The sequence below is a fragment of the Lasiosphaeria miniovina genome (genome assembly GCF_030549165.1).
Source record: "Lasiosphaeria miniovina strain SMH2392-1A chromosome Unknown B0T26scaffold_5, whole genome shotgun sequence".
Taxonomy (NCBI): Eukaryota; Fungi; Ascomycota; class Sordariomycetes; order Sordariales; family Lasiosphaeriaceae; genus Lasiosphaeria; species Lasiosphaeria miniovina.
In genome coordinates this window covers 1,040,174-1,052,038 of record NW_026848224.1, presented here as the reverse complement: position 1 = coordinate 1,052,038, position 11,865 = coordinate 1,040,174, and the positions used below count along the sequence as shown (strand labels likewise).

The window sequence follows — 11,865 nt, the reverse complement described above, 5'->3', positions numbered from 1 at the left end:
GCAACGAGAAGATCTTATGGGACCATAATTGGCGTGGACATACAACCGGATCTGTTCGCGCAGACTGTCTCTACCTACCTCCAACCACCTTCCTATCTCCTTTTGACAGCTGCTACTACCCTCTCAACACCTTCCTGCCACTCGACCGCAAGCGACTATGGCGAGCCCGAGCCCCTCGAGGGACCAGAATCCCACAGACCCGAGCCGGTCCTGGCTGGTAGGCCAAGACGCGCCACCCGCACAACCACCACCGACACCATCGGCACCTGAAAGCAACAGCAGCGGGGCAGGCACATTACCACGGCCAACAACTCCACCAACAAAGTCACACAGCAACGGATCGGGGGCGTCGATCGCGGACGCAGTGAAAACAATCAAGCCGGCAGACCTGCTAACAGTGCACCACCGGCCGTGCGCGCGGGACGGGTTCCTGACGGGGATCGGCGGGGGCGCGGCGGTGGGGATGGTGCGGTGGGTGATGGGGATGCCGGTGCCGCGGGCGGCGAACTGGGCAGTGGGCGCGGGCGTCGCGGCCGCGACGCTGCAGTTCGAGTACTGCCAGTACCGGCGGCGGCAGGAGCGCGAGAAGATGAAGCGCGTCGTCGAGGTGTACGACCGCCGGCAGACGGAGGTGCGGGCTGCCGAGGAGGCCGCTGCAAAACAGCGGCAGTTGCAGGAGGATAAGACGGTCGCGGACGCGGCGCCGAAGAGCGGTGCAAAGAGCTGGTATAGGTTCTGGTAATTAGATGGCCGACAATGTGAGCCTCGTCTGGGGAAAGGGTTCGGCCTTCGGGGGATGTACAAAATCGAGACACAGGGAATGTACAAACATCGTGTACAACGTTCGAGCCACATTTCTGGTGGGTGAAGCAGTGCGACTCGCCACACACGGTCCGATGGAAGTTCACAAGTCATCTTGAAGCCGTTCCATAACGTTCTTGGTATCAGATGTTGAAGAAAGACATCCTAGCCACCTCATAAACTCGACCGCCCAGAAGGGACCTGTTTTAGCCCCGAAAAGTCAAGAAGAATAAAGAGAGTGGCAAGTGCGGGCTTGTTTGTCAAGCAGCCCATCGGTAAAGCCGACCCATGTGCCCCAAGCCCCCCCTACCCTTCCTGTCCGTCCTCCATCCAGACTCCGTTATGCTAACGAGAAGGAGAAAAAAGAATTAAAAAAAGAGTATTCCTAGCGCCAGCTGCCCTTGCTTCACTTTCCTTTTTTCCTGCCAGAGTGAAAATCCGCTTACGCAAAACGCCGCCAGCCTACATACCCATTCGGTTGCTCTCGACCAAGGAAAGTCCATCGGAACCAGTATAAGCCCCTCGAGAAATGCCAAGAGATTGACGTCTAAGAATTTACCCAGTTCCGTTCCGTAAACTCAAGGCCAGGTCCGAGGAGGTAAAAATACCGCAAGAAAGGAAAATACCCCGGAAATACCACGAAAAAGAAATGTATACAGAAAGAATAATAATGTCCAAGGATGGGAAAATACCTGGCTTTTATACACCGATCAGCTCGGTCGCGCTCTCCATGAAGCGCACGCGCCGGCGCTCGACCTTGCCCCTGAGCTCGACGAGGCCCGTCGTCGCCGTGACGGAAGGGCTGCCGCGGCGGCGCTGGCTACGCTTGGCGCGGGCCTCGCGCTCCTCGCGCTTGCGGTATTCGGCGAGCTGCTGCCGGCGCTTGAGGATGCGCGCGTGCGCGATGGCCGGCGTCGGCTTGAAGCCAATGCCGTTGATCCCCGTGCCGTCGTCGTCGCTGTCGTCGGGGTCGTAGATGGTGATCTCGTCGTCGTGCCACGTCAGGCTCGCTCGCAGCGGGTCTGTTATCACCGGCGCGTCGCCCTCCGAGCTGGGCGGGCTGGGAGATGATGAGCTTTGAGGGCTAAACATTGGCGCAGGCGGCGTGCCGGCTCGCTTGTTGCGCGGGGGCGTCTGCGACTTGCCGCCGCCGTGCGGGAAGCTCAGAGCTGACGCTGACGAACTGCTGTTGGCGGCGGAATTGGCGGCGGTGCCGGAGGGGGGAGAAGTGTTGGCTATCGTTTCGGACTGCTCGACGACTGCGGTGTCTAGTGCGAACTTGACCGACTTTGGGGAGCGTTCCCGCTGGCCAGGTTTTTTCCCGGCTGCGTTAGGGTTTTGTCCTTGCTGCTGCTGCTGCTGCGGCTCGCCCTTTGGCGGCGTTCGAGAGCCATTCGCCGGGCCGTCGGCGGCGGGCGCCTGCGTCTGCAGGCCCTCACCCTCCGGAACTTCGAATTCGGGTAGTTTCATGCGCTTCCGCGCCCCGTCTGTCAAGTCGCCTCGCATGAAAAGAAAAGAATTGCGGATCGGATCTGGGGATCGCGATGCTCTGCCGCCACCCTCGGAGGGGGGGCTGACCCCGCCCCCGCCATCCAAGGCCAAGCCGCGAAACCGGTGTGCAACTCGAGTGCGCGGGCTCGCGCTGCCGTCGTCCAGAGGCGAGTGAAGGTCAAATGTGAACTGCGTCGTGGTGTCTAGCTCGGCCACATCGTCAGGCGGAGTGCGCTTCCTCTTGGGCGTCGAAAGAGGCGAGTCAGCCATTGCGGTTTCCGTAAGGCGCCGCTGTTTGGCCGGGATGTAGTGCCGAGATCAATCGTCAAGGTTGTCGAAGTGCTGTTGGATCCGCTGAGCAGGGGAGATTTTAGGTGGTCTTCACAGGGCTGCGGAGAGGTGGCCCGCGGCGATCTGATTACGGTAGGTTTGGAGCTCCACCGGCCTAATAGCGGGAATGGAGCCTGTAATAAGAAGCGAAGGAGAGAGCGGAATGTGGCTTAAATGGATGTCTAGAAAGAGCTTGGAAGCTGCCCAAAGGTCGCGTGTGTTTTACCCAAGTGCTCGTTTGCAGCCTGTTGGAGTGTGCCGTGGCCTGCTTGGTGGCCGATCGTTGACGACAATTGCATGCCACGGCAGGAGGCCGATTGTTGGCTGTCGGTTGAATCGTAAACGAGGCGGCCACAGTAGCCCTGGAAATTCAACTTTGTAGGTCGCTGGGAAGGGACCGGCCGCCTCTCGAACCCCACTCACCACAGACTGGCCACCACGGTTATCTCGACCTGCCCCACTCTCGTCACTTCACCCAGATCAATCACCCCTCTTCTTCATGTTCGCATGCCTCCCTGTCTCGACCGCCCGCATACGCACGTGTGATTCGCCAGCCGGGCGGCCACCCAGACGCAGTGGACACGTGTGTAACGTTCAGAGCAGAGCATCGAAGCGTGCATCTTGTCGACAGCCGTGTCATTGTCGTTGTCGCCGACACGACCCGACGATAGTGCCCAAGCTTACGTTGCCCGCCCACGCCTCAGCCACGTCTCGTAGCCCAAAACCGGCATCCACATTTCTCTTGGCCAGTTGTTGTCGGGTAGCAACAGCAGGCCGTGATTGTCCGAGGATGCCCGTCATTCAATCTCAGGCAAGCGCCTTGAAATCCTTCTCCCGAGCTGAGCAACCAACACTCTACTCATAGGATCAGCTGCTACAGCCGATTGGGCCGCCCAGGATTGGTTTGGCGGTTAGAATGTTTAAAAACAGCGCTCAATAATCACAGTATGTGAGGCGGGCAGCAAAGTTTGTCTAAAATCAAAAGCCTAGCTTGCTGGCGCGTTTATAAAATTATAATGAGAAGAGTGTGTGTGGAGAGAGGTACGTAAATATTACGAAGTAATGAGGTGAGATTTCAACTGTGTTGTAAAGACTATTTGCAATCTTTTTCTTGCAAATTTTAACTGGGGTCTTGAACCCTGTCCGTCAATAGATAAATGTATTTGCCATTGCTGAAGAAATTGGATTTCATATCAAATATATACATTAGTATGTAGTCTAGATCGTTACATCATATAAAAACGCCCCAAGAACTTGTTCTACGCCAAAACAATAAATACAGCTCTATAACGAAACACCAACCGAGGAAAGATGCATCGAGTCCGGTAACCGGCAAGTTTTAGTTACGGCTTGTCGCGTCGTCGTTGCGTGGGGCTGGCCCGGCGTCTGCCCCGTCCAGAATATGTACTCCAGGTAGCTGTGGTAATCGTCGTTTCTCAGATCCTGGCGCACGCCCACGAAGAAGACTTCGATTTCGGCCTGAGACATGCCCAACTCGGCGAACAGCCTCGCCCCGAAGGCGCCCAGCATCTGCTCGAGGGCGTCACGGAGGCACTGCCCAACCGACCGCAACCGTTCGTCCTGCACGCAAGCTATCAGCCCCGTTGTCTTGTTCTGTGCCGGTCGTTTAACACGTTCCCTGGAGGAGTTCCTTACCTGTTGCCACGTGCCCACGGGCACCTTGAACTTCTTGCACGTTACGTTCACAAACCCGGCGGCTTTGATCGGCTCCTCGAGCTTGGTGGCGATCTGCATGTCGTAGCCGAATATTCTCAGGGCATGCGCGGCCAGATCCAGAAATTTGCCCAAGCGATAGTCGGCAGGGACCGTCCCGTCGTCGCATAACGCGATAGCATCGAGTTCTTGGCACTCGAACCAGCCCCCGGGCTTGAGGTGTCTGCTCGTCCAACAGCCACGGCGTCAGCATCTATCAACTCCATACCTCGGCAGGCGGGCAGGCAAGGCCGAGGGAAGGCGCTCCAAGAGCAGCGGGTGGCAAGACCAGCAGGCAAAGGGGTGGGCCTTACGCGAAAGACTCGGCGAGGACTTTGTTGGGCCTCTCGAGCAGCGGGAACATGTGGCGCGCGTGCACGAAGTCGAAGTCTTCGCCGTTGTGCCAGTCCCTTTGGATGTTGTCGACAAGGAAGCCCAGATTTGGCGGTACCCAGATCGGCTGTATTGACGTGATATCGATACCCAACACGTTGGCTAAGGGGAATTTCTCGGCGACTGGACGGGGGCCGTTAGTATGTGGGCCATGTGCGGCATTTCAGGGCTGGCGGGAGTGGAAAAGGAAACTATACACACCCTCAATCGCCCATATGCCTGTACCGGTACCTAGGTCGATGATCTTCTGCGGACTGTCGCCTATCGGCGCAAAGAAGTGTTTCCCCCTGCATGTAGAGCACGAACGAGTTAAAGGAACGGGGTTTCCTCCAAACATGAAGCAAGAGGCTCCCACCAAGCGGTGGCGGAACAGTAATTACTGACTCGGTCAACTCCAGCATCATGGCGTGCCTCATGTTTTCGCGTTCCTGCTCCCTCTCGTCGTTGGGGATCGGGTACCACAAGTCCTCGTACGAGTGGTACTAAAAAGACGAGAAAAGGACGGAAGCAAAAGGTCAGGTTGTTAATCATCATCCCCGACGAAATGATGAAGACGGTTTCCATCTTCGGATTGCTTCGGACTACTTCGGATTACCTCAGATTTAAGACGCAAAGTTATCCAAGATCAGCCCATGATATAGGGATAGCCCATTCTATTATTAACAACCAAGTATCGAAAGAGAAATCGAGATAACCTCTAATGTAAAAACAATGTTGACACGTGTATTGGAGTGGTGTGTTTCTTACCTTTTGTTATTGTGATTAGTCATTTTCATGTCCGTTCCTCTTCATAATTACCGCGACGTTAATATCCCGAAGAATTTAAATCACAACACGACATATCCACTATCCTTGACATAATACACCAAAGATAGAAAACAGCTGAGATTCAAGACGCATGTACATACATCCCACTATTTCCCTCCGCTATATACAATGTTTATTGCATCTGTCGGCCGTCGGACAGCTACTCGTCAGGTTACAAAAACACCTTGATTGCGGAGCACCTTTACCCCTTGGTCAGGGCGTTTTGGCGGCCCTGACGAGTTCTAGAACAGACAAGACGGCTCACAACACCACGCCGGCAATCTCAAACGTCTGGACCGAGTTCTTCTCAAACTTGGACCAGAACTTCTTCCCGCTGATATACGTGTCGCTGGCCGCAGCATACAGGCTGCCGCCGGAGCCGATCTTGGTCGTCCAGCGCTTGACGAGGGCGCCATCCACACCGGGGGTACCAAAGCGCGAGAGGTCAAAGTTGAGGTACTGTGCGTCGCCCCAGTTGACAGCAGCAACTACAAGCGTGCGGGCAGCCGCGTCGTAGGCGGCGACGGCGTAGTCGCTGCCGGCGTCGAGCACGCGCATGCCGGGGCGGATGTGGCGCGTGAACTGCGCCAGCACAAAGTACTTCTGGTTGACGGCAGCAACCGTCTTGGCATCGTTGTCGGCGTCGACCAGCCCCCAACCGCCGCCGTCCAGCACCTGCCAGTACACCCACGCCGTCGGCCGGAGCCACCGGAAGTCGAGCAGCAGGTTGCTGGCCAGCCGCTGGCCCGTCGCGTCGCCCTCGCCGTACTCGCTGTTCCACAGCTTCTTGCCCGCCGCCGTCGCCAGGCTGCGCACCTTGTCGCGCGCGCCCTTATCGTACTGGTAGCCGTGCACGTTGATGCGGGATACCCTGGACAGTGCGGCCGGGCCGAGCTCCTGGAGTGTGGTTACCGCCTGGTCGTAGTAGCTCTCGTCCGACGCCGAGATGATGGTCGCCGCGAGGCCGCGGCTGTCGAGCTCGGCGCGCATGTTGCCGATGACGGTGGCCTGCGTGGCGACGTCGAAGTGGCAGCCCTCCTGCGTGCCCGTCTTGCCGCTCCACCACGTCGCCGACGGCTCGTTGAACGGGTCGACGGCCTGGAACTTGAAGCCCCAGTTGTCGGCGGCGTACTTGGCAACGGTGGCCAGGTAGAGGGCGTGGTCCTTGTAGTTCCACGACTGCAGGTTGTCGCTGCCGCCGTCGTCGGAGCCCGCCGGGTTCTTGTTCTTCAGCATCCACCACATGGGCGAGTTGGAGAAGAGCTCGAACACGTCGGCGCCCCGGTCGCGCGCCTTCCACAGCATGTTGCGCTGCGCCGAGTCGACGTTCCAGTTCCAGCTGCTTGACGACGGGTTGGTGCTAGCCCAGTCATGCCAGAAGCCCTCCATCTCCCGCGACCGCATCATCTTGGGCGACACGGCCATCTTGGAGCCGTTGTAGCTGTTGGTGCTGCACGCCCCCGCGTTGTAGCGCACAATGTTCAGTCCCAGCCCCGGCACGGTCTTGCCTCTGAAAGTCTGCGTCTTGGTGGTGAAGAAGATGTCGGCCAGGTCGTCTCGCGTGCCAAAGGCTTGAGCCCACCATGCGAGCGAGGTGCCCCATCCCTCCCACGTTCCGAGGTTCGACTTGGCGTCGATGGTCGTGGTGAGATCTGCAGCTGCCGTTGGGATGTTTGAGATGGCAAAACACAGGCCGATGGCCAACCCCAGCAGAGAATAATTCATCCTCGCGGTTGCCTCTAATTACTCGGTTGTCGAAGATGGATAACCCGAAAGAGTAACACCTGGCTGTCGGTGTCGTGATTCCAATGCAGCCACAACATCTATCGGGGGGTATAAGCTGCTCTTATACTCCCTGTGCAACCCGGATTTGAGGTAGCATTTGCCCGTACTGCGGCTGCAAAGATAATTGTCCCAGCTTGGCTACCGGGGTACTCGGTAGATGTGGAGAGCCTAGTTTGTTTGAAATCGGCTGTTTTTGGCATTTCCACCAATGCAGCATCGTCGTCCAGAGTCGAATGAGCCTGCGGAGTTTAGTCCCCCGCAAAAAGAGTCATGTCAACGTAGATAGACGAGAGACTTCGGTCGGGGTGGATGCCAGTAGCGAAACAACCCTGGCACTAACCGTCCCGACTATCTGGGGCTGAGTGCAACCCGGGGAAGCAGGAGCCGAGCCTGAGGCTCCGTGGACGTACTAGGCTTGAATCACACCCTCAACACCAAGCCTCCCCCCGGAAGGGTAAAAATGAAGAAATGTCCATTTCTGATCAGAAGCTGGGTGCTTCGTACAGGAAAAAAGCGGGCGCTCTAATTAGATATCTTACGTAGAAGGCCACTTTTCGACGTAACAACTATTCTACTATAAACTAATCTCTAAGGAAAAAAAATGCAGGCCCCATGGATATTAAGGTAACCAGTATAACCTAATTAGGCGGCGAATATGGAATATTTGTAATTAGATCATCAAATACCTTCTTTGTGAGCCCGCGTTCCGTTGACATGTGCTGCAGGAGAGGCTCCTGCGCAGGGCAGTCAGACTGACTAGGGCAATCAACAGGCTTGTTGACACACCCCCAAAAAGAAATTCAAGAAAAAATGGATTCGTCAGCGCCACACAGCAAGAGACGAGTCTATATAGCGTGGGGTATCGTGAGAATTCTAACCGTCACCGCGCCTCTTCCTTGAGCAAGTAAATACCGACCTTGCACCGATCATAAATCTCGCCGACCCGAGCCATCGCCATCTGTTGTTCCATAACTACGATTGTTGTTTCCAGATCCAGGCCTTTGGGACCAGTGCGGCCAGTAGCTGCCTAAGCTATGGTCCCCAATTGTGGAGCTATTTCTGCACGAAGGCTGTTCGTGGGATTCTGTGTCTCCAAAGGGCCACATGGCCACGAAGCAGACCTCGTCGTATTCGCAGAGAGGACACTGTTTCCACCTTGTCCATTGCAGGCGATCTACCAAATCTTGAAAAATCTTCACGGCCGCTGAAAGCGAAACCTCGTCTGCGTTGGGATCCGCCACGACGAGTTTCCGGACGGAGAACAGCGCCGAACATATGCTCGACGTGACGTGTTCAATCACGGCAAGGATCAAGTGATCCTCCTGTGTCCGTGGGACAAGAAGGGCAGTGTCGTGTTTCGTGCACCGTTCGAGCTCAACCTTTCCTATCTCTTTCTTACCCTCCGGAGGATAGTCGATATGGAGATTCAGGAGCTGGTTGATGGCGCCCCGCATGGCGCCCAGAGACTTGGTTTTGTCCGCCATGCTCTTGAGCCTGTCTGCGTATCGGGCGACAATCATGTCCACGACTCCCTGCCAATCAATGGAGCTTGCGGGCGTGTCCCCGCCACGCGCCTTGACGACCTCTGCAAGCCGCAGCCTGATTGCATGCAGCTGCTTTTCGGTGGCGCCTGCCAAGCGCAGTAGCTCCGGGCGCTCGGGATCCGGGTTGGTGAGATTGACGGGGTAGAATAGCGCCGAGACCATGGAGGAAAAGTCCAGCACGGCGCGACCAGATCCGATGCCGTGATAGCGCTGCGAGACGGCTCTCATGTACTCGAGGTGGGAGATTTCAAAGTAGTCCTCTGACCCCGGGTCGGCGAGGGCGGGCCGCTGGCGCACAGAAACCAGTTCGATGCTGTCGGAAAAGTTGCATTTGATTATCTCAAAGCCTGCCTCCATCCGAAGCACGCCCTGCAGCCCCCAGGCAACAGCGATGTCACACAGGTCCTGGCCGCGCTCGTAGTCTCTGATCGGATGCTCTGACCGGCTGTTGCGGAGGAGGAAGTCCTGCGTGTCTAGCGTGCCGAGGTCTGTCTTACCGGCACCCATTCCGTCGACGTAGAGAACACGGAAGGGCTTTGTGACTCGGTAGATTTGGAGATAGCCGGGGTACTCGTGAGGCTCTTCGTCACCGTCGTCGTATGCGGATTTGGCCTGCCCATCCTGTGCATGCTGGTTGAGGAGGCCGAGTGGAGGATCGGGCATGCGCCGAGATCTCCTCGGGCGTGCAAACTGCTCAGCATGCTCAATCTCGAAGGCTAGCCACTCAAAGCTCGGCGGCTGGTCTGGCACGTCATCGCCGTGATAGAGGAGGACACCGTTGGGCACCGTAGCCAAGAACAGCGAGAGGCCGTTGTGGTTCAGTGAAGACCCCCCTTGAGCTTGTCAATAATTCTTTTAAAGATCTAGAAACCATAAGAATTAACAATGGCTTACATTGACGCAGCGCCGAGTGCACGGCGTTGAAAATGTGGAAGCCATTTTGGCGGGCCGCTTCCTCGCTGGGTCCGAAGTCAAAGTCTGGGGCAGGGTTCACGGCGACGTTAACGGCTGACGCGGCGCCCCAGAGGATCAGGAAGGTGACCGCCGCCAAGCCCGCTACAAAATGCTGCAAGACCGGGCGGTTTTTCATGGCAAAAGAGTAGGAGCTGGCTAAGTTTCGGGTGAGAATTTTGCAAATAAGGCGAACTTGGTATCAAGTGTCGAGCGAAGAGAAGGAAAGAGCGATCGCACTGTTCCGATATTACGGCGGGATTTCGTGGCCAAGTGGTATACGTTCCGTACTGTGGGAAGTGGGGGGTTTCGCTAGGTTAAATCACGACACCCACTATTGTCTTCACCGCACTTGCCAACTTCGGACGGCCATCAGGAATGGGCAACTTAGGCAGCCAACAGGAAGCGAATGCGCTTATCTGCCATCCTCTATTTCACAGAGATTTTTCCGTGCCCTTTCGAGCACCTGGACATCGCATTGACAGTCGGAGACGACTGGCCCTCTATGCCGACCCTAAATCCTAACTGACATCGAGCGACGCGCAGCTGAAGCAGCCCACAGCGTGCCTGCCGCTAACTCTTCCATTCACAACGCACGAGCTATTTTCGTCTCAGCAGCGTTTTCGTCTCACCTCTTGCAGCCCACTGCTCCACTGGGGATTTCCTGGCAGCGTTCAATGCGGCCCCGTCTTGCTGGCGGCGCGATGTCGGGAATATCCACCGCTCTCCACTGTTTGAAGTCAACCCCCTGAATGCTCATAACCTTCTCTCTTGATAAGCAACGGAATCGGGCATCTGAAACAAGAACCTTCGGGTGCTCAACTAGCACCTCGGTAATATCCCTCGTGGCGCAATTGGCTAGCGCGTCAGACTGTTAATCTGGAGGCTGTTGGTTCGACCCCAACCGAGGGAGACACGTTTTTTTTTTGGTGTTGGCCTGTCAACATCACGGAACCTGCGAGCCCCAGTGTGCGGACGAATTCTTTTTTATTTTTATTTTTATCTTATTTTGTCTTCTCTTGTCCTTCAATTGGTTGGTTGCCCTAGACATCGCTCTCTAAGTCCGAACACGCACAAACGCCAGAAATGCATTTGGAATCTAGCCCTCAACGGCCGCAATGCCCTTTGCGTCTGGCGCTAACTCCGCCTCGTTGAAGTCGTCGTCGCCAGTCGGCAGCTCTAGGTGGAATTTGGAGAGCTGCGCGGCCGCAACATCCACCTCGCCTTCCGACTCCAACGCTAGGATGTGGCCGCCCTCCTTCCGGTCGTCGCTGATGAAGTGGATGTGTATTCCAGCCACGTTGATGCCCATGAAGTAGTCTGGCGCGCGGAAGCCGAATACGGTTCCGCGCACAGAGCGGAACGTGTTCACCTTTTGCCGGTTGGCTACGCCCGTCGCAGACTCGCGGGGCGACTGCTGCCCGCCTGCCGTGCGCACGTTGACGCTCTTGAAGACGCCGTCGATGCGGATCGCCACGAAGTGGTTGCGCGCCGAAGGAAAGAGGCGCGATAGGAGGTCTAACAGGTCTTCCTTGCTCCCGACAGCGGTCTTCGCATTGGCCGTGGCCTTGAAGCGCGTCACAGTCGCGAACGGCGTGATGACGTCCGCCGGCGACTCGATAGCCACGACGGACCCGTCCGACTTCATCTGGTAGACCGCCCCGTCGAGCACGATCATCTCTCCGTCCAAGTTACGAAACGTCCCGAGGCCGTGGTCGCCGTGCTCGAGCACACTGGAGATGGCTGCGCCGTGCGACGCAATGCCGGCCATCAGGGCTGACATAGTGGAGTACTGGAAGACTTCATTCTGTGTCATTTTGCCTGGATGTTTTGGTGGTATTTTTTGATGCAGTCTTTTGCTGTGTTTTTCTTGGCAGGATTGCTGCACTCGAGGACAATTGATGGCCCTGTTGGTTACCTTAGGCACTCTGCAGCCTGTATGTACCCAGTGTCCCCGCCTATCTGCCCCGACAAAGCCGGCCTTGACCTGCATCCGCTCCCGCTTACTCACTCCCGCATGTGCGCTGTGGATTGCGGATTTCTAGTGTCC

The 11,865-nt window shown here is 56.7% G+C and overlaps 6 protein-coding genes and 1 non-coding gene across 7 annotated transcripts; 2 read left to right on the top strand and 5 right to left on the bottom strand.

Moving 5' to 3' along the window:
- Positions 1-157: 157 nt before the first annotated feature.
- Positions 158-742, top strand: B0T26DRAFT_651801 (uncharacterized protein; the record flags this gene model as incomplete). Its single annotated transcript, XM_060438309.1, has 1 exon — positions 158-742. One exon carries the CDS (start codon positions 158-160, stop codon positions 740-742), a length of 585 nt encoding a protein of 194 aa, XP_060293988.1.
- Positions 743-1,207: 465 nt separating this feature from the next.
- B0T26DRAFT_343172 (uncharacterized protein) lies at positions 1,208-2,655 on the bottom strand. Its single transcript, XM_060434494.1, has one exon. It carries the CDS (start codon positions 2,560-2,562, stop codon positions 1,501-1,503), a length of 1,062 nt encoding a protein of 353 aa, XP_060293987.1. The 5' UTR covers positions 2,563-2,655; the 3' UTR covers positions 1,208-1,500.
- Positions 2,656-3,906: 1,251 nt separating this feature from the next.
- On the bottom strand, positions 3,907-5,210 carry B0T26DRAFT_648968 (S-adenosyl-L-methionine-dependent methyltransferase; the record flags this gene model as incomplete). The annotated part of the gene is made up of 5 exons (XM_060438045.1): positions 3,907-4,203; positions 4,279-4,519; positions 4,650-4,851; positions 4,930-5,015; positions 5,113-5,210. Coding segments are annotated over 5 exons (924 nt in total), but the record flags the coding sequence as incomplete, so codon positions are not given.
- A 586-nt stretch (positions 5,211-5,796) lies between these two features.
- On the bottom strand, positions 5,797-7,260 carry B0T26DRAFT_649172 (glycoside hydrolase superfamily; the record flags this gene model as incomplete). The annotated part of the gene is made up of 1 exon (XM_060438061.1): positions 5,797-7,260. The coding sequence occupies one exon, from the start codon at positions 7,258-7,260 to the stop codon at positions 5,797-5,799; it is 1,464 nt and encodes a 487-aa protein (XP_060293985.1).
- Positions 7,261-7,772: 512 nt separating this feature from the next.
- Positions 7,773-10,113, bottom strand: B0T26DRAFT_714900 (uncharacterized protein). The gene is made up of 2 exons (XM_060442220.1): positions 9,759-10,113; positions 7,773-9,697 (listed from the first exon to the last, which is right to left on the bottom strand). Exons 1-2 carry the CDS (start codon positions 9,952-9,954, stop codon positions 8,247-8,249), a joined length of 1,647 nt encoding a protein of 548 aa, XP_060293984.1. The 5' UTR covers positions 9,955-10,113; the 3' UTR covers positions 7,773-8,246.
- A 541-nt stretch (positions 10,114-10,654) lies between these two features.
- On the top strand, positions 10,655-10,728 carry B0T26DRAFT_t189. Its single transcript has one exon. It is a non-coding gene; the product is annotated as a tRNA-Asn (tRNA).
- A 186-nt stretch (positions 10,729-10,914) lies between these two features.
- On the bottom strand, positions 10,915-11,631 carry B0T26DRAFT_648596 (alpha-acetolactate decarboxylase; the record flags this gene model as incomplete). Its single annotated transcript, XM_060438011.1, has 1 exon — positions 10,915-11,631. One exon carries the CDS (start codon positions 11,629-11,631, stop codon positions 10,915-10,917), a length of 717 nt encoding a protein of 238 aa, XP_060293983.1.
- Between the last annotated feature and the right edge of the window lie 234 nt (positions 11,632-11,865).

Bases quoted from the DNA above. Each gene is read 5' to 3' on its own strand.
- B0T26DRAFT_343172 (XM_060434494.1), bottom strand. From the start codon at position 2,562: ATGGCTGACTCGCCTCTTTCGACGCCCAAGAGGAAGCGCACTCCGCCT.
- B0T26DRAFT_714900 (XM_060442220.1), bottom strand. From the start codon at position 9,954: ATGAAAAACCGCCCGGTCTTGCAGCATTTTGTAGCGGGCTTGGCGGCG. The intron at 9,698-9,758 runs GTAAGCCATTGT...GACAAGCTCAAG, and splicing joins GCACTCGGCGCTGCGTCAAT to GGGGGTCTTCACTGAACCAC.